This window comes from Chaetodon auriga, chromosome 22 (assembly GCF_051107435.1).
Source record: "Chaetodon auriga isolate fChaAug3 chromosome 22, fChaAug3.hap1, whole genome shotgun sequence".
In the NCBI taxonomy this organism is placed as follows: domain Eukaryota; kingdom Metazoa; phylum Chordata; class Actinopteri; order Chaetodontiformes; family Chaetodontidae; genus Chaetodon; species Chaetodon auriga.
Genome location: NC_135095.1, coordinates 1351890 through 1372277, shown reverse-complemented (window position 1 = coordinate 1372277; position 20388 = coordinate 1351890). Strand labels below are relative to the sequence as shown.

Below are 20388 nucleotides of genomic sequence, written 5' to 3'. Positions count from 1 at the left end.
TATTGTTTTGGCAACCAGACTCGAACTGAACTAGGCTTAGACGGGGACTGATTTGCACATACACTTAGTTATATTGTTTGTTAGCTACACTAGGATTAGGGGTGCTATTTCATTTTGTATTTTGGTTCTTGTTTTTCATCAGAACTGTAGGCCTCGTTTAGGAGGGTTTTATTTCCATTTTGTTTTGAGTGTGGTTTAGGTAAGCTCTTCCTTTTGAAGGGTTCTCTTTCAGTTATAATTAGTTTTCATTTTTGGAGAGTTCTCTTTTGGTTTTGATTATTTCATTAATTTGAAAAGCCCCCAAATTGCTCTTTTCATTGTCTTGGCCTTTTGCCTTTTGTGTATTAAAACGATTTAAAACGCTTTGATTTAAATAAATAATTACTTTTCAACCACTTCCATCAGTTGTTTTTTGTTACTTCCCTACCCCTAGTGAGCTGGGTTGTAACAACATGCAACTTAAATTCAGTTGAATATGTATCTTACATACAGTATGTAGAATAATGTGCTTGTGATCAAAGCAAATGAAGGATGATTGTAAAATTTGATTCTCTATTGCAAGTCTGTCATGTGGATGTGTGTGAATCATCTGTACCTGATTCTGTTTGAGTGTTGACACCAGTTTCTGGAGAGAGATGTTTTCCTCTTCCAGCTCAGTATAGTCCTGGAGCAGCCGTGACTCTCGAAACTTGTACTCCCTGATCTCCTCCCGCATTCGGCTGCGCTGCAGCTCCAACATCTCATTACTCTGCTGAGACAGTCAGGGAAACAGAGCTGGAGATGCATATGGTTTAAAATATAGATAAGCCAAGAAAATGACTCAAATCAGCATGAAAGTGACTGTTTTTTACATGGATTACATAGTTGGGAGTGGAGATGGAAAGACTCGTAAAACCTCTTTCCCATTAAATATGACAAAATCATCTTTCAAGAAATTTTTTCCTGTTCTCTTGAAATTCAAATTGTCAGGCCTGCTGTACATGAAGATAACCTGACTTATAAGATACCCAGCTGGCCCTGAAATGCTATGCTATGCTATGCTATGCTATGCTATGCGATGCTATGATATGATATGTTGATACGATACTCCTAAACACTAAACACTGTACTGTACCTCCCTCAGCTCCTGCAGCAGTGTGCTCAGGTGTTCCTTGTCTATCTGAGCATTGGAGGCGGTGGCTCGGCTGTGCTTCAGCTCCGATTGGAGCTCCAGGAGGCGGCCCATGTAGTAGGCTTCCTTGGTGGCAGACTCCTGCAGCAGCGTCTCTTCATTGGTCTCCCCATCTACCGCTACCTTACGCTGGGTGGAGTACACCTGGCCAAATGCCTGGAACAGGGCAGAAAAGGAAAGGGAGAGTCATCTAGACATGATTAAGACATGAGTTATCTAATATTTCTGTTAAAATAAATAGTCCCTATAAAAGGGACTCATCCAAAAAAAAGTTACATATCTTTGTTGTAAAGAATATACATACTCTGTTCAATCCATGAGTTAAATTCTTTAAAACTTAACAAGTGTCCACCTTTTAACACAACACAAACAGACCTGTGAGTAAAGGTTAAAACATTGTTGTAAAGCTTAATAGAACTATCAACCCATGAGCAACTGTTACAAGAACTAAAGTTCCATTCACCTTCTCTGAACAGGTATGTGCCTAATTTTGGAATTTTCCATTCCATTCATTTAAAAGTTTTCTGTCATGTTGTTTGATGTTGATCACCCACGACACTCAGAATTCCGGATCCTCCCTAAAGGTATTCATTTTAAGGTATATAGGATTAAAACAAATAAACACAAGCACTCATTTTTTCCAACAGCTATTAGCTTGTTAAATATTCAGGCACTCACATTGCTACAGTAATGCTTTACTGTAAAGCACTTTACCTTTCCCTTGAACACAACCCACTATAATATGTGTTTGACTATGTCTTTTTACCTTTTGTCCTTTGTGCTGTCTACTGCTGTGTTGCTCTTTGCCCACAAAGTAATTACCACTTCAACAAACATGTTGTAGCTTCTGATTTAAAAATTCTTAATGTCACTCTCATCAGTTAAATGGATAAAATGTAGAGAGGTTCTAAAAGTAAGAGGAAAGGAGCAATGCCATTATTTGGCATTGGTTTCAAAGCATCTTTACCATGGTACAAAAGTTCAGAATTATTGACCAAACTGTACTTGAAAATACTTCAAAATGTGCAAAGTTCATTATTAGTGACAGCCAAAGATGCAGCTCTGTAACAGTGACAAGTAACACTGAGGTCCAACATATAAAGAGAGGTGAGTCAGCTTCAGTGGCCTCATGATCAGTGAGCTGTTCCACACAAGCAGTTCACCCCCTGCTCCACTGAACACTGAGGAGAGAAATACATTGAACTAAAAATCAATGAGATGGCTCATGTTAGGCAAGAGAGTGAGGGAAAGAATGTGTGGGAAACTCTACTTTAAATCCTTCACTCTTATGTGTTATCTCTGAGAAAAGTCCAGTCAATGTGTGATTTTGCTTATAGGCATGACTGTGCATGGGCTAAACTGTACACTGAGCATTTTCCCACAGGAGCAGAGTGGAAGTAAGTACAGTTTAACATAGTCAGCTGGGACCCACACACCCAAGGCTGTTCTCTGCCCTTCTGCTCACCGAACCAATCTTGTGTTTAAGACTGCACACATGATTAATGAGACTCCACTGAAAATATAACTAACAACACTGTATGACTTTTACACATACAAACATAATGTAGTCTCCTACATTATTGCATATTGTTCATATGCAACCAGGATTTTTTTGGGCCAACGTTCAGAAAGGAGGTTGATGGGTCTGGAGGTGAATGAGTGTGTAACCCCCAAAGTTGGCATGAATGGAAAAAATGACTGGAAAACCCTGCCGTGGGGGGATGTAAGTAGTCAACACATTATTTTTTCCATTAAGTATATTTCCAAAGTTGCTATTCACATGAACTTGAGACCAGACATTCGTATTAACTCAATAAAACTATACAGAAAGATATTGCAACATTCCAATCCATAAAAAAGTTACATGCAATAAGGTGGAATGACACAGACAAAAGCACTGAATACACTAACTGAAAATTATTTTAATACTTGGCCAAGAACCGTTTATTTGCAATGACTGTTATGATGCTCCACCTGTCTTTCCTAGTGTTTTCTTTTCCCATTTTCCCTAGTGTTATCTGGTTATCTGTCTGTTCCCCTGTCTGTCTCAGCTGGGTGTTTCCCTACACTCAGCTCTACCTTGTCGGCAGTGCATCTACCTAATTAGAGCAGAGGATAAAAGGGAGGCTGCCTTTGCTACCTTTTGCCAGATTGTCCTGATCTCTCTGGCATTCTTCTGTGTGTTCCCCAGTTGTCTGCCAGCGCCGTGTGCGCTTTGTGTTTGCCTGCGCGTTCCTCGGTGCCCTTTTATTTTGATTGCGCCTCTTGTTTCTCTTGATTGTTTAAGTAAATTATTATTGTTAATTTATCTCGGTCTCTGGTCTGCATATTTGAGTCCTTAATAATGGCTTAATAATGACGGCTTCAGGATGCTTCGTGGATGAAGAAATTAGTCTCTCACAGTCTTCAGGTGGGATTTAGGCTTATTCTTCCACACAGACGGACAACAAACCTTTTCGGGGGCCCCGCTGGTGAATCATTATCCTCAGCCTTCCACAAATGATCTGTTGGGTTTAAGTGTGGTGATTGTCAAGGCCATTCCAACACCTCTTATTTTCTTCTTCTGGAACCAGTTAACAGCTTCCTTTGCAGTATGCATTGGATCCCTGTTCTGCTATAAGGTGTCTGATCCTCATTGTACATGGCTCCATTCATCTTCCCTTAGATAATTTGGATTCTACCAGCACAATGAGAAGAGGTTTCAGAGGTTTCAAACTCTTTTCAAAGAGTGGAACTAGTAACTTAACCAGTTTATTAAAATTACTGGTAAGACCACTAATCATCAGTTGGTTTAGTGCTTTTTTTGTGTTGTGTTCAATACATTTTTCCTGTTCCAGTTTATTTCACATGACTTTTTTATTAATTGGAATGCAAAGATTTATTTATCTGTGTAGTGTTACTGAGTCAATACCAATGTCTAGTCTCAGTTTCATGTGAAGAGCTGTATTGGAAATATGTTTAAAGAAATAAATGTTGACATGTTGAAGACTTATTTCCCTGATTATATGTACATTATTAATATTAGGTTTGAAACATAATTCAGGCGACGTTACTTTCCCCTCATACAGGATTTCGCCAATTCATAATTGTTAGTTAGGGATGTAAATTATTTGCATGACATGAGGATAAAATTGTCAGCGTTTCTTTTCTTACAATGGACAATGGTTCTAAATGGATCTCAAAAATTGTAAGAAAGCCATCCATGTGGTATGATCGAAGTAAAACACAAGTCAGATGGACTTCATGATGCCATGATGACACTACTCAATATCAGCTAGTCTGGTACGACAGATGTGGAGCATTGGGAGTGCCGGAACAACAATTGCTAGTTTTGTTGCATGTAGTGTGAGAAAGTGTAAAACAGTCAAAAATCTGAGACACTTCACCACATAGAATGTATGATTATTCTTGCCCATAGCCAGATGTCTATGCACAAATGTGCCAAAGGATGTGGCAAAGTGAAAGGGGAACAGTGGAATGCTGTCAGTGCTGCCGTGAAAGACATACCCAAGCATGAACACACTCAGCCAAGTCATGGCAACAATGTATGACTGTGATCACCTAATCTGACACAGTGACCATCTCAAAAGATAAAAATATGATGATGGCTCATACTAGGCAAGAGAGCTTGGGAAAGAATGTGTGGGAAACTCTCTTCTTTAATCCTTCACTCTTCTTTTATGTGTTATCTCTGAGAAAAGTCCAGTCAATGTGTGATTTTGCTTGACAGAAGCGGAAGTATGTACAGTTTAACTGTACTGCACTTTAAATGTATGACTCTATGATTGTGCTGCCAATATATCCCGGTCATCCAGGGAATGTGGAAAAAAACGCAAGACCGTGAAAGGTGACACAATCCTGAGAACCACTACTCACTCAGAAAAACCTCAGCCACTCCCTCTGCTTTTTCCTTTGCCCTATGGAATAGCAAGCCTGCTGTAAACAAAACAGAATTTAGGTGATGGATGTATGGAGGGAACTCAACTCATCAGAAAGACATTTTACGTTTTTCTCCCACCCTCATAACGTACATTCAAGAATTGACGACTTTTTCATGTTCAATTCAGAAAGACACAGAATTTTAAAATGTCAAATAGGGGTTAAGGACATCTCAGATCATGCAGGTGTATATCTATCCCTGCATCTGGACACCAAAGTTAAAAATACAACATGGAGACTAAACACAAGCTTATTAAATAACCCTCTGTGCAATCAATCTATTCAAAATGAATTTAAAGAATATTTAGAACAAAATGATACTGACGAGGTGTCTCCAGGTACTGTGTGGGATGCTGCAAAGGCAGTAATAAGGGGAAAGCTTGTACTGTGGTCCTCAATTAAAAAGAGAAACAGAGGCAAATAAATGACTTGTTACAGGAACTAAGAATCCTAGAAACAGAACACATAGAACTGGATGACCCTGAACTATTAGATCAGATAACACTTACTAAACAGAACCTGAACAGAATATATGATAGTCAAGAGGAGATAAAAGCTAAATTTATCAAACAAAGGTATTATGACAACGGGCCAAGAGCTAAGAAACTGCTGGCATGGAGGATAAGAAGGCAACAGGAGGAAAGGTCAATTTATGAAAAAATATGTCACAAATTAAAAGAAATACAAAAGTCTTTTGAAAAATATTATGTAAACAGATTACTGTTTGCTATGTTCACCATACCAATGTTGAAAAGTAACAATTTCTACAGCTTGTACTGCCCACAAGTGACAAAAAAGATCAATTCATACAGGTTCAAGGCCCTTATGAGAGGCAATTTCAACGATTCAGACTTTGCTGACCTCATTGGTAGTACCAAAAAAGACATAGTGACAAACAGCTATATACACTAATTACTCATTTTAACAGCTATTGTCTACATGTCCTCCAAACAAAACCTTCAGAATCATTAGTAATATGTTGTAACTACATAAAGTATACATATATATTGTAGCTTTAAATACAGGGAATGTGGATGCTCTTAGCTGCACAAGCACAAAGCTTTTTGTGTTTAAAAAATGAGTGTCAAATGTGATGCAATTACAAGCTGCGATTCAAAAATTACAACAAGGAGCACAGTAACATTGTAGGCAATAATCGAATGAAACTGTTTAATTTCTTTCTGTCCTGTTGTCTTTCAAGCTGTCATGGCATCTCAAAATTGTCTGCATACATCTCAACTTTCATTTCTAATCAAGATTACACCTGAAGGCACCATCAGCATCCGACTGGAAACATTTTAAACCACAGGTGGCAATAAAGTGGCGGAGCAACATATCAGGGACAAAGCATTGATTTTACCCATGAGTTCCCTATGTAACATTCCATTGCTAATAAACACTGGAGAGGAGTCACTTGATATGGATTACATGTGCAATGCTGTTGATGGTCAAGGCTCTGCCATAAAAGACATTACTTTGACACAGCACACACAGAACATTAACATATACATGTCAACAGTGGCACTATAATGACATCCATTCAATAGGCTAGGCAATAACTCCAGGTTGTAACATGCCATTAGAGAGAAAAATGACATATTCAACTGCCGTACATCAGCGTGGAATATTATCCTGCTATCATACAGTAGTATTCTCCTCAACTTTGCTGAGGAAAAATTAAACTAAATGAAATAATAATATCAAATATTACGGGTTCTGGTGTTAGTGGAGGTGACAGCTGCCCAGTCAATTTCCTGCCCGCATGGAGAGAAGAGACAGAGAAAGCCATTCTCCTCACACCACTGGAGACAGAGCAGAAACAGGTCACATACACAGGTTACATACACACACACACACACACACACACACACACACACACACACACACACACACATACACTACACAGACCCGCCCCACCACACGTCACACCAACACATAAACACACAGATAAAGTAAAAATACCCTTTACTATGTAACTCAAACTCATTTGCTTAAGACCATGAGGTGAATGGACACAAACCTCAGACAAAGCTAGTAAGAGGACCTTTCAGTTGATATTGGTTTATTCAATCATTATTGGTTATTGTTTGTCACAGATTATCATATTATTTTGGAATTCACCATAGTTCTTGTCTGGTTCCAGTGTCTGTTCTTTCGAGTTAAAAATGAAACAAATAAATACTGTGCATACTTAGTGACCAAAAGAGAATAAGAATCCAAATTCATAAGCACATGTAACTACAAATCTTTTTTTACATCATTCTATAATATTCAAATATTCTGAGCATGATCCCACTCAGACAGAGCCTCAGAGCAAATCACTGAATGTTTCCTCCTACAGGTAAAGGCAGCACTTCATTGCCTTGAGTGAGTCAGCACTATTGTTGGAAAGCAGATAGACTGAGAGCTGTTCTCAACTCTGATGAATACAACTGTGAACATCACCCCTTTTATGACCCTGAGAAAACTAAACCAGACTTAACACATAAGAAATCATTTGCATGCTATAATAACTCATTGGACCTGAGCCCAGACCATGGAGATCTGTTCTCACAGGAGCCTTTTCACAGGCTCTGCAGATCTTTGACTGTGCACTGCACTGTGATCAGCCTGTATCCTCAGGATCTATTTTATATTATAAATAGCTGTTTGGAGTGAACAATTGATTGTTCCTGACATTATTTGATGCTGAAGAAACAGACAGACAGGCAGGGATTTGTCAGAACATAAAGCATTAGTTTCTGTGTAAATGAACTGCTGCTGTATGACTGTAACATGTCATTCGTCATGCCATTCATCCCTACGTTTTTGAATGGGTGTGTAGAAGACTAGAGTTTTATCTACTGCTTCAATGTATGAATAAAAATGCCGATTTTGGGATCATGATGGATCCTGTGTGGAGCTGAGGTAGGGTGAGCAGGCAGTAGCCACATTAGCTTTGTATGGCTGAGATATTGTTGCTGTCGATCAAAGAAAACTCATAGTATCTTTATGCTTTTATATGCTCTTAATGACACAATCATTTTTGGGCATGCTTGCTGCCTGGCAGTAGAAATGGCATTTGGTCAGTCTGTCTACCACTTCAGTCTAGATTGGAGTATTTTGTGAAAAGTATGTTTAAGACCCACACACAGTACCACCAGTGCACAGAGATTTCTGATGTTGACTTCAATTTCAGAATTGGCAGTGACAGATAAGCCACAACACTGTCCACAGTCTAGCTTCAATGTGAGGTCTCTCAGTATATCAGACTCTGCAAGGTATCCAATGAGCAGAAGAATATCACTCAGTTCAGTTGAAAGCTGGAGAGTCTTGCATAGAAACAAAGAGCAATCTGACAATGAATGAGTTTGGGGAGAGCAGCTTAAATACTGGTCTGATTGGGAATGAGAATCAGGTGAGTGGTCAGGTGGGCGTGGCTGGCAAGGAGAGTGTGAATGGAAAAGTGCTGGCTAAGCAGCTGAACAGATGAATGGAAATGGCAGCAGGTAAGAGGCTGAAAGCACTGTGACACATTTTAGCACCAATTGGATGGACTATCATGAAACTTAGCACAGAGAATGATGCTGAGAATGGATGAATGGGAATGGGATGCTGTCAGAAAGGGACATATTTGCCCCAGGACCCCCAAGTAGTTAACGCTGGACCTGCATCTAGGTCAAGAGTGAAATAAGCATATTTATCTCAGTTGTTAAAAAGTTGGAGGTGATTTCTAGGAGGTTTGAACATCCCTGTAGGGATATATATGTGATCTGCAGCTTGCTTCAACTGCTGCTTTGAGACCAGTGTCCTACTTAGCTGACACAGTGCCTTACTGCCAACTCTGACTTCATCCTGTCTCAGTCTGAAAGAGACAAGGGCGAGGGTGAAACAGACAGTGAGAGAGAAAGGACAGGACAGAGAGGAAGAATGGTGTCCTACTAGCCCACTGTGAAAGGACACACTGGCCTCATAGGAGAAAAATGAGCAATGACAGTGATAAAAGGGATTCATCTTATTCATTCATTCATGTATGTGAGAACACCCACAAAGACACAATTCATTTTTTGGTCACCCAAACCTTTATCTATTTCTCCTTCCTCTTTAACTCCATCTATAATTCTCATTTCTCTGTGTCTGCCTGCCCTGTGTCTTTAGTTGGCTACTCTGTCAGCATACTAATGAACCCAGACTGAAGATTTTCCCATAAAATGTTGACATCAAAGTGGGTCAATGGTCCTTCACAGCTGGGTGTTTAGGTTTTAAAACATAATGTTCACCATGTCTGAAATGTATTATTTGCTCCCGCAAAATATTTGATGCTGCAAAATCTGTTTAGGTATTCAGATTCCACACTCATTTATCTATTTAGACATAACACAATGCTTAGGAAGAGCAACATTAAATCATCCCTTGATGATGTTGTTTTACATGTTTAGTTGACATAAAATTCATTTGCCCAAACATTTGACATGGTGTGACCAAGTAGCAGATCGTCCTGTGAATTTAATCTGTGCAACGTGCATCAGCACCGACACAGTCTGACCCAGTCAGACAAAGTTCATGTCATATTCTCATCCAGAGTTACTTTAAATGAGTAAGCAGAAAAGTCTGACTCCAAATGGACACTCAACCAGTCTTGGTAAGTCGTAACTTTGTCCTTGAACAGAGATATGACGAAAATAGCTATACAGGGACTGACTTTTGTTGATTTCCCACATATGTACATCTGAAAAAGTGTACAAAATTAGCTCCCAAAATCTGTTTAAAGATTGACAGATTTGGCTTTAGGGTGGATTTTTGCTTTTGACAAATACACTTCTTGTGCTAAAGCCTGTGTAATGTGATTTCTCTGTGAGCCACAGAAGGAAATAAGCAGAAATATTGCCTTAATTTGTAGGATAGGATCTTTCTCTTACTCTCTCTCCACATTACTTATTATCTATGTCAACAGCTTGAAGATGCATCAATATAAACCTTGCAGCCATGGGAGAACAGTGTCCTCTTTAATGTTGGACTAAGAGGTGAAGGCAGCAGCAGTGGAGAATTAAAAAAGCCAAGGAGAGGAGAAAAGACAGAAAGTGACATAATGTGAGATTTGAGCTGTTAGACAGGTGCACTTGTAGCTAGATGTTTCATTTTGTAGAAGCAAGAATCTATGTTGTCCCAAGAAGAGCTGATGTGTGTGATGTCTTCCGTCCTGTGACGTTTTCCTCTAGTCTGATATAGTTCCCGTAAGACTATTTTCTTTGTTAGCTCAGCTTTCCCTGATCATGCTTACTGCTCAGTTCTACTTCTGGTCATAAAAAATTGGATGTAAAATACAGAGAAGATCCAAACGCAAGACCCAGGAAAAAGTTTTAATGCAAAATTCAAATTCAAAAGATTAATGATGGCAGAAGGAGGATAGGGAGTTAGTAGGCTTGGGGGAAGGTGAAGCCTGGCTGAGCAGAGAGCAGACCTTGGAGTGAAGGTGATGAGGCAGACCTCCTATTTGGTCATTCACTCAAACGGCACCCACCAATGGAAGAGGACAACGACGAAGATGAAGAAGACAACAACGACAACAAAGAAGAAGATGAAGATGAATGAACATGAAGTAATGAATGTGAATATGAGGATGGAGTGCCAAAAACGTATGTGCAAATAAGAGGAGGTTTATGTCGGTCAAAGTCTTGCCTTCTAAAATATGTTATGATGTGATCCAGCATGACAAATCTGCCAGGCTTAAGCTAGCACATAAACATGCTCCACCAGTGACTGTATTTATACTATCTCTGCTATCCGTTTTCATAACCACCCTCTCTTACCGATTGCCTCTCAAAATCACAACGGAAGCATAATGTGTAGCTGATGTGTACATATCCTTCAAGAAATACATGTGTAGTGCTGAATTTCTATGCTTTTTTGTGTTTACAAATCTACAAATCTATGCAAGTGACATTTTCTCATTTTGTAGTCTGATGAAAAAGCAACTTTGTTGCTACGCTGAGAAGACAGAGGTCAAATGCCAGACGGTATGAGCATTGGGGTTCATTTTTTAACAGAGTCAACACTCATTTTTATTTTTATTTTATTTTCAACATGTTCATCTTCACAAATGCTGAAAAGGTGTTTTGCAGTATGTTAAAGACCAGCAATTGGTCAACTTTTTACAAAAAGCAATATGTGCTTTTAATGGTTTTACTTCATTTCACTTGTTCAGTGGAAAAATCCAGTCTGTCTTGGGCTTGAACAAGTGAAATCTGGCTGAATGTCTGAATTCCGCGGGCCGTAAAATGCCCAGGTCTGCTCTAAAACCATGTGCTACTTCAACAGCCTCCACTCTTCTGGTTTCAGGCTGTCCATCTCTGCTGGGAATTGCTCTCATTCAGCCAAGAGCATTAGTGTGGTCGAACACTGATGTTGGCTGATATGTTCTGGCTCTCAGTGTTCCACTTGATCAAAACGGTGTTAGATGTGCACTATTGCCTATCATATCTTAAGAAAGCTACATATTATTTACATGATTAAGATTTCACTTGATTGGAACCAAGGGACCAAGGTCAGCTCATGACAAACAGCCTCAGACTCATTATTACCACCAAACTTTACAGTTGGCACTCTGCAATCAGACAAGTGGCACTCTCCTGCTGTTGCTGCTAAAAGTCTCCACTTCTTAATAACAGCACTTAAACGAAAGGGCAGAAATGTGACAACCTGATTTATTGACAGATAGCATTATATGACAGTGCAATATTGAAAGTCACTGAGCTCCTCAGTACAATCCATTCTACTGCAAAGGTTCGCCAGTGGAGTTTGCCTGGCTGTATGTTTTTCTGCAGGGGTGGAGTGGGTCTCATTTTCAGCCTGGGAGTAAAGTGTTGCCCACCTCAATCAGGAAAACGTTGCTGAGGAAGCCACATGTAACCCATATGTTGAGTGAATTTGAAGTGAAAATTGAAGTTCCTGAAAAACTAACTTAACATCCTACAACCATTCTTAAGTCAAACAGACAGCTACATTAAAACATCTTGACAGATCCTCCTCCTGACTTGTCTTATTTGTGTAATCACCACTGGACTACGATTACAACTGAAACAAAAAACAAACAGAACACAAAATCTAGCAAACTTCACAGTGGATTATAGAAGCAAACAGTTCATAAAACCATCCTGACCTCCATGCAGTTGGTGATTTGTTTTGTGATTTTTAACACTGGGGATGGTCCAATGGGAGCACCCCCCTGCCCTGACACCACCAACCAACACACACACACACACACACACACACACACACACACACACACACACACACACACACACACACACACACATTTTCCAAAGGATGTTGTTGCAGGACATCCAAAACATATCTAGATAAACTATAACAGACATAATAGTAATATTAAAATATATATCAAGATTACACCAAACCCTTGTATTCATAAAAAAATGTATCTGTAGTCATGTTTCCCCTAAAATGTTTTGCTATGTCTCAGGGTTGTATTTTCAGCAGCATAGGTGCTACTGAATGATCATCGTAAAATTACAGGAATATTATAGGAATACAACAGGCAGTATTGCTATAATCTTTTTATCATACATCTCAACATTTCTATATAATCCTCTTGCTCTTCTGCAACTACACATTGCTACTTGTCACTTTGATCATGAAGGTGACTCTATGGACTACAGTATAGTATAGAATTATACATAGTTTTGAGAATATTATAACAAGCAGGCCGGACTGAAATAAAAGACGCAATTACAAATCTGTCTGCTACTTCAGCTCCATGGGCAACACCATGAATTTATCGATACAGTGCACAGTTAGGCTACTGATATTTCAGAGCCATGGTCAGGGCCTTAGATTCTAGCACGCACACACCAAACAAAAAGGATCAAGTCAGGCAGACAAGACTAAAGGTGTGTTCACACCAAACATAAAGCTAATTTTTTGCAGGGCGTGATTACATGCAAAGTCAATGCAAAGATGTGTATTCACGTTACTTACTGTAATTTTTACTGGCGTCAGGCAACAAGAATATGTGAAATCTGCATCATTGATGTAGTCACGCAAGTTGAAAATATTCCACTTAAACCAAAAATCTTGTGTTGTGTGGAGAGGACTGGGCTGAGGACAGGGGCAGACAGCTGCTGCACAAGGGAGTTCTGGAGGAGGGAGCTGTGGGCAGAGCCAGAGCTTCTGGAGGAGTAAACACCCAGACTCAGACCAGATTCCGCTCAAATCGATCAAGTCAAATCAATAGGAGGAGAGCTCAGACTGTATTTTTTTAACTTTTGTGGTCACAATGTGTTTATTTTCAGTCTTGCTTCTCCACCTTTCTGCAGAAGCAAGCCACAGAGTGAACATGCTTGAATGTAGAGAAAGCCTGAAAGTGCGAGTGCACCTGTTTGTGCACCCAGTCCTCCCTCTTTTTTGCACCTACTAGCAATGGAAGTGGTTGAGGCAGTTCAACCCAATAATTAGAAGTGGCATCCATACATTTTTCATATCTCATGGAGTACCTACGAAAGTATGTATGAAAGCCAAAAATGCCACTTATATTCTCATTTCTTCTCCACTACTTCATCTTACTTTATCAGATAGATGAACCTAGTGGTCTGAAGGGGCTTTTTTTGGAGAACAAAAAAAGATGTAGATAATATGAAAATGTCACAAAGCTTAGGTACATATGAAGAATCGTAAAAGCCAGCAGCTAAACAATCTTTCTTTAGTAAATGTGCTGCATGGTGTAGCTTCTGGCCCTGTAGCTTCTGACATGAAAACCATCAGCACACTTCATAACAATTTCCATAAATCAGACATTTACAACAATAATCTGTACAGTTCAGTTTATACTGAACACACAGAACATAATGAACATTCGGATATATGTCCAGTGCCATGTAGTGGTGAAGAAAGGAAATATACTATTTCTCACTGGCTTCCTTCAGTTCACTCTGCACCTTTGTTCTCAAGTCAACACAGAAGATGAGGTGTGTGTGTGTGTGTGTGTGTGTGTGTTTGTGTGTGTGTGTGTGTCTAAGTTCAGGAATCATCATGAAATCATTGTGACCTCATAGCTAATGAATAATTCACTGTGTCCTCTTTGCTCTGAATATGTACGTGCGTGTGTGTGTGTGTGTGTGTGTGTGTGTGTGTGTGTGTGTATGTGCAGACATGCAACTTTTAGACATCCAGACTGCTCTTAAGTGCTTCTGAGAATGTGGCTATGTCAACTAACAGACAGCAGAGAGTGGAGACCAGAGAACAGACTACAGGAAGCAGACAAAACATCTGGGACAACTTAGATAACACAAACCAACACAACTAAAAACTACAGCATCAAAGATTACCATAAATTTGAATCAACCCTCTGTGGCGCATTATCAAATTTCTTCTTAATCACACTTAAACTTCTATTTGACTACTACTTCTACTTGTCTACTTTTTTCTTCCCCAGTATCTGCAGCAGGATCCATGAACCCACTACATCCATGAGGAATGTAGAAAGCTGACTGGGAGTCTGTCTGGTCACAACAGGAGGAGGGAGGCATCCCATTGGCTGTGTGACATCACAGAAGTAACCGAATGTCCCCACGCCCCGTTCTGTTTTTAGCCTCAATGGCGGCTGATGCACTCACTGCATTTTTCATCAGCGCTCTACTCGTCACATCCACAAATGCATTCTCAAAGCTCTTTGCACAGTTTATTCATTTCTTGTGATTTGGTACACTGTAACTGGTACCCATGTTTTCATTCATGATTCGCGCCATCATTTGTACATCACACCTCCATTTATTTACTACTTTCAACATTATTTTGTCCTATTGTACTTTAATATATCAATATATTGTTTTATATTTACATTACTTATGTATTTATTTAACTAGGTATACTGAATATCTTGTGTGCGTATATTTTTGTGAAGAACAGAGTTTTATCTAATCTAATTCCCTGCTGTTCAGCTAAAGAACAGACTGGTTCAAATTTACTTATATACATATATAATACAACTCTGCTGGATGAGAGCATTATATATACACCACGTGAATCCTTTTTAGGGGTGGACCTTTTTGAAGCCCAAACACAGTTCCAAAAATAAATAAATAAATAAATACATAGGAAATCCCCCAAATCCATAAATCCATTGTAAAGCTTGACTGAACCATGAAGCTATCTCTTTAAAGAAATGATGACTCGTAAGTTTTAGGGATAACTAAGGGACTTAGGAATTACAGGTGAGAACAACAAGAGTAAGTGCCCTAATGCTAATTTCTGGTCCAATTGGGCATAGGTACTACGAGGCAGTGCTACGAGGTCATGCATAGAGTGCACAGAGTGAATAGAGAGCTTCTTTTTTTTTTAAAGAAAGAAGGTGTTCAGTAAAGAGCTTGGTCTTTAGCCTTTTCCTCATGATCGAGAAGGACTCTGCAGAACAAATGGAGTTTGGTAACTCGCTCCACCACCAGGAAACCACAGAAGAAAAGAGTCTAGTTAGAGACTGAGGGCCTTTTTGAGTTGGCAACACCAGGCGCTGTTCCTGGGCAGAGCGTAGTGAGCAGGAGGGAGCATAAACTGGAATGACGGAGTTCAGGTAGGTTGGAACAGTTTTGGTGGCAGTTTTGTAGGCAACCATCAAGGACTTATACTGGGCAGCAACTGGGAGCCAGTGGAGGGATATGAACAGCGGAGTGACATGCGCTTGTTTGGACTGGTTGACGAGCAGACGCGCCGATAGTACCAGCGATTGTACTAGGAGTTGTGTTGCATGCTCAGACAGGTAGGGTCTGATCTTCCTGATGTTGTACAGGGCAAATCAGCATGACCAAGCAACAGAGACCACATGCTCTTTGAAAGTTATCAATCATGACACCCAAGTTTCTGGCAGATTTTGAGGGAGTGAGCAGAGCAGAGTCGAGCTGGATACTGATCTGTTGTTGTATAGAGGGACTGGCTGGGATGACAAGGAGCTCAGTCTTTGACAGGTTAAGCTGAAGATGGCGTTCCTTCATCCATGCTGAGATATCGACAAGGCATGCCGATATCCGTGCCGAGACTGTGGGGTTGTCTGGCAGGAATGAAAGGAGTAGCTGCTGTCGCCTCACAGCTAGAAGGTCCCGGGTTCAATTCTCGCTGTGGGCGCCGGGGGCGTGTCCTCCACCATGCCTTCGGTGCCTGCTGCTCGAGGAAAAAGGGCCTTTCTGTGTGGAGTTTGCATGTTCTCCCTGTGTTCACCTGGGGTATCCTCCATAAAAATACCCCCACCAAAAACATGCAAGAAGATCACCACCTGACCAATGGTGACAAAAAGAACTGGGTCCCTGGGCGCCGGTCAGATGGCAGCCCACCGCTCCTGGTCTGCCGCGGAGGAAGGACGACCAGGACAGGTTAAAGGCGGAGGACAAATTTCACCAGTGCATTGCGTGTGTGTGTGCATGTGGATGTTACTGTGTGACAAAAAAAGGGGTATTGTCCCTCTGATTCTTCTTCTAAAAAGCTGGGTATTGTCCACATATGAATGGTATGAGGAGCCATGTGAGTGGATGACTGCACCAAGTGCGGTGGTATATATTGAAAAGACAAGGGGTCCAAGCATTGACCCTTGAGGTACGCCTGTGGACAAGCAGTGAGATTTAGACACTTCTCCCCTCCAAGTGAGAGGGGAGGACTCAAACTAGTGGAGAACAGATCCTGAGAAGCCAAGCTCAGCGAGTGTGGAGAGGAAGATTTGGTGGTTAACTGTGTCAAAGGCAGTTGATAGGTCGAGCAATAGTAGAACAGAGGATTGACCAGTAGCTCTAGCTGATCGTAGTGTTTCCACGACAGGTAAGAGCGCAGCCTCCGTAGAGTGCCTGCGTTTGAAACTGTATTGGCTAGGATCATGCAGGTTGTTCTCAAAAAGGAATTTAGAGACTTGATTGAAGACTATGCACTCAAGAAATCTTGTAAAGGAAAGTGAGGAGTGAAAACGGCCTGTAATTTTCAACCTGTGATGGGTTGAGTGTAGGTTTCTTTAGCAGTGGGGTAACTCGGGCTTGTTTAAAAGCAGTGGGGAACACACCCATTGTAAGTGAGGAGTTGATCATTTGGGGGACAGCAGGGATAAGTGTGGGCGGGATGGCCTGCAGGAGGTTAAAGGATATAGGGTCCAGTGGACAGGTTGTTGGGCAAGAGTCAAGCAGAAGGTTGGAGACTTGCTCCTCTGTGACATGGGAAAATGAGGAGAGTGAGCCCCTGTTAGCTGGTGGTGCTGAGTTGGTCAGGCTCAGAGAACTGGTTACTGATGGTCGAAACCTTATCAATAAAGAAGGATGCAAAGTGATCGGCTGTGAGTAAAGTTGAGGGTGGAGGTAGTGGAGGGTTGAGTAGTGAGTTAAAAGCAGAAAATATTTTGCTACTGATTTTCCCCCAATAATAAGTGGACTTGGCACTTTTCAGATGGGAGGAGAATGTTGATAGGAAAGTTTGATAGTCACTAAGGTCAGAGGGATCTCTGGTTTTGTTCCATTTTCTCTCTGCTGCTCTGAGCACCACCAGTTGCTCTCTGATGACACCAGTGAGCCATGGACTGGTGGGGGTTTTACGAGCAAGTTTGGATGAGAGTGGGCATAGTTTGTTGAGAGAGGTGGCCAGCAAGGAGCAGAGTGTGTCTGTTGCCTCATTCACAGGGAGTGAGGAGAAAACACTGTGAGGAGGCATGGTTGCCGAGACCTCATTGGAAAGCTGAGCCAGTGTGAGGGACTGGAAGTTTTGTCTGAAGGAGACCATTTGCAGTGGAGCTTGAGGATGCTCTGGTACGGACACAGAGAATTGAATAAAGAAGTGGTCTGACACATGTAAGAGGGTGATAGTTAGCTTGGCCATGCAGCAGTTTCGAATTGCAATTAAGTCGAGAGTACTGTGTGTGTGGGAGCAGTGGAGACCTATTTGAGGTCGAATGAGGACAGCAGTGAAAGGAAGTCATGGGGTTTGTTAAGATAGATATTCATGTCACCCATGACAATCAGTGGGGTGCCATCTTCAGGAATGGCTGAGAGTAGCATGTCCAGTTCAGCTATAAAGTTCCCCAGTAGCCCAGGTGGGCAATATAAGACAAATGTATACAGCTTAATGGGAGCAGTAACCTTGATTGCATCATATTCAAAGGAAGAGTTATTGCTTTAATGAGTATTGGTGAGTTTCCAGTCTTTGGAAATGAGTGTGCCCGTGCCACCTCCACGTCCATCAGGACAAGGTGTGTGGGAGAAAGTAGAGTCAGCTGAGAGTGCAGCTGTTGTGGCTGTTTTTTCTGGACAGATCCAGGTTTTGGTTTACAGCAGACTGGCAATTCCATAGGCCAAAGGAAAAAGCAGAGGGAGTGGCTGAGGTTTTTCTGAGTGAGTAGTGGTTCTCAGGATTGCATTGCCTTTTATGCCCAGTGCGTTTTTTCGCATGCCCTGGATGAGCGGGATATATTGGTGGGGCATGGTGTGTGCGCAGGAAGGCAGCAGGAGTAGTGTAAGAGTGGTGGTGGTTACCTGTGTCCTTCCTCAGCGGACTCGTGCGAGTAGACTCAAAGGTCTTTACCCAAAAGGCTCTTCACACAAAAGGGTTTTCACACAAGAAGGGCCGACTTACAAGGGCTGATGGTTTTGCTGAAACTACAGTGCAGCCTGTGTGTCACATACAGGAAATGCCACAGCTGTGCACAGTCACAGCTCATTACCAGGGCTGAAACTGCCCCTTTCAGATAGCCAGTGGTACAGTTGACTATTGGACTTCTCAGCCCAGTGAATGTGTCCCCTCTTAATGCAATTCAGCTTCTCATTGGCAAAGACCTCCTCAACCATTCTGAATGTCTGATCAACTTCAAACACTTTATGATCTGGGCGTAGGTTCACTAGCCTCTGCCTATCCTTCTTCCCCAAAACATCAGAGTGCTATGTCCTCGAGACCAAAAACACTGAACCCCTGGCTCTGGGTTCAACCAGAAATGGCCAGTTGATGAAGTTTCAGATTCAAATACTGGCACTTTACCAACGATCTTGTGGTTCCCAAAAGGATTTCTGGCACAACTGGCACTTTACCAACGATCTTGTGGTTCCCAAAAGATTCTGGCACAAAAAGAAAGTTTAGCGAGTTGAACGCTCCAAAACCTGCAGACGAATACTGTACACAGGTAGTTCACATCATCAGACTCAGGAGTGCCCACATTGGTGGTGTTGTATTGGCATTTTGTGCCAACAAAAAATGCCAATAGCCAAGAGCTGTCCAACTTCTTAGCTTGTGAAGAAATCTCTCTGTTTTCACGTAGATTCTCTACCACAGATCACACTGACCACTCCAGGATTCTACTCCCTGAGGTTGCAGTGGATTCAAAGGGAACTGCCTCTTCTCTTCTTGATCATTCCTGATCTGCCACACAAGCTGTCCACAGAGACGTGCTAGTCAGATCAGGTGTCCAGCTGGACATCATTAATAACATTTTATGGTCGCCCACAATCATTAAAACAACCGCTCTGAACTGGAAAACATGAAATCATGACAAACAATTTATGGAGCCTCCCAGCTTTTCTTTGATCTAGGCCTTTCCATGGAAGCCATTCCCCTAATGGAGATGTGCTCTCAGTTTACCCACCTAGTTGTGCAGAACAATACTGTAGGGGACATACGGTACATACCCAAGTCGATATTATTGGGTTGGTTTATCAATTCATCATTTTGAGATCGGGATCCAGTAGAATGATGCATTCCTCCTCCCTTACTCTCTAACCACCCAAATACACAGGTGGTCAACACTAAACCAACCAAGGCCATTGATATCTCATTGACAACAACCAAATGGTCCTTCAGGTAGTCAATGTCCTGTCACTTCCACACTAGTTTCAACTTCCATGCCACCTAAGCAGGACAGCAAAGGGGGGTCCTTAGAGACACCACCGGAACCAAGGAGTAAGCCATACCCAGACTTTCCAGCCCATACAAGATTCCTCTGGCGTCTTATGAACTGATACAGGAAATCATAGACAAACTGTTGGAAAGAGGAAACATCCAACCCTGACAGTGATAGGGCACTATTGGCCACAATATGGCCAGTCAAACACTTCTATATTGGTGGTCAGAAGATGATCGCCGAAACTCATCACCAACCAGTGACCATCTTCAACATTCAGGGGAGGCATGGTTACTCGTTCTTGAAAATGGTAAATGGTAAATGGACCGTATTTATATAGCACTTATGAGCACTTTTACAACATGAGTCAGCATCCACCTATTCACACACACATTCATACTCTGGTTCTACCTGCTCGTCATGAACTATAGCCATTCAC

General features: G+C 41.3%; 1 protein-coding gene across 5 annotated transcripts in view; it reads right to left on the bottom strand.

Annotated features, from left to right (window-relative positions):
• The window catches only part of LOC143314681 (protein bicaudal D homolog 1-like), a 59011-nt gene that overhangs the window by 33807 nt on the left and 4816 nt on the right, over positions 1-20388 (bottom strand). For 3 of the 5 annotated variants that reach the window (XR_013075815.1, XM_076721737.1, XM_076721735.1), the window contains exons 2-3: positions 1115-1327; positions 596-751 (exon numbers count right to left, since the gene is read on the bottom strand). Coding sequence is in view for 4 of the 5 variants with exons in the window: in XM_076721737.1 (XP_076577852.1) it covers positions 596-751; positions 1115-1327 (369 nt within the window). In the remaining variant the exon portion in view is untranslated. The remainder of the gene's footprint in view (positions 1-595; positions 752-1114; positions 1328-20388) is intronic. The other 2 variants (XM_076721738.1, XM_076721736.1) reach the window with 1 other exon arrangement.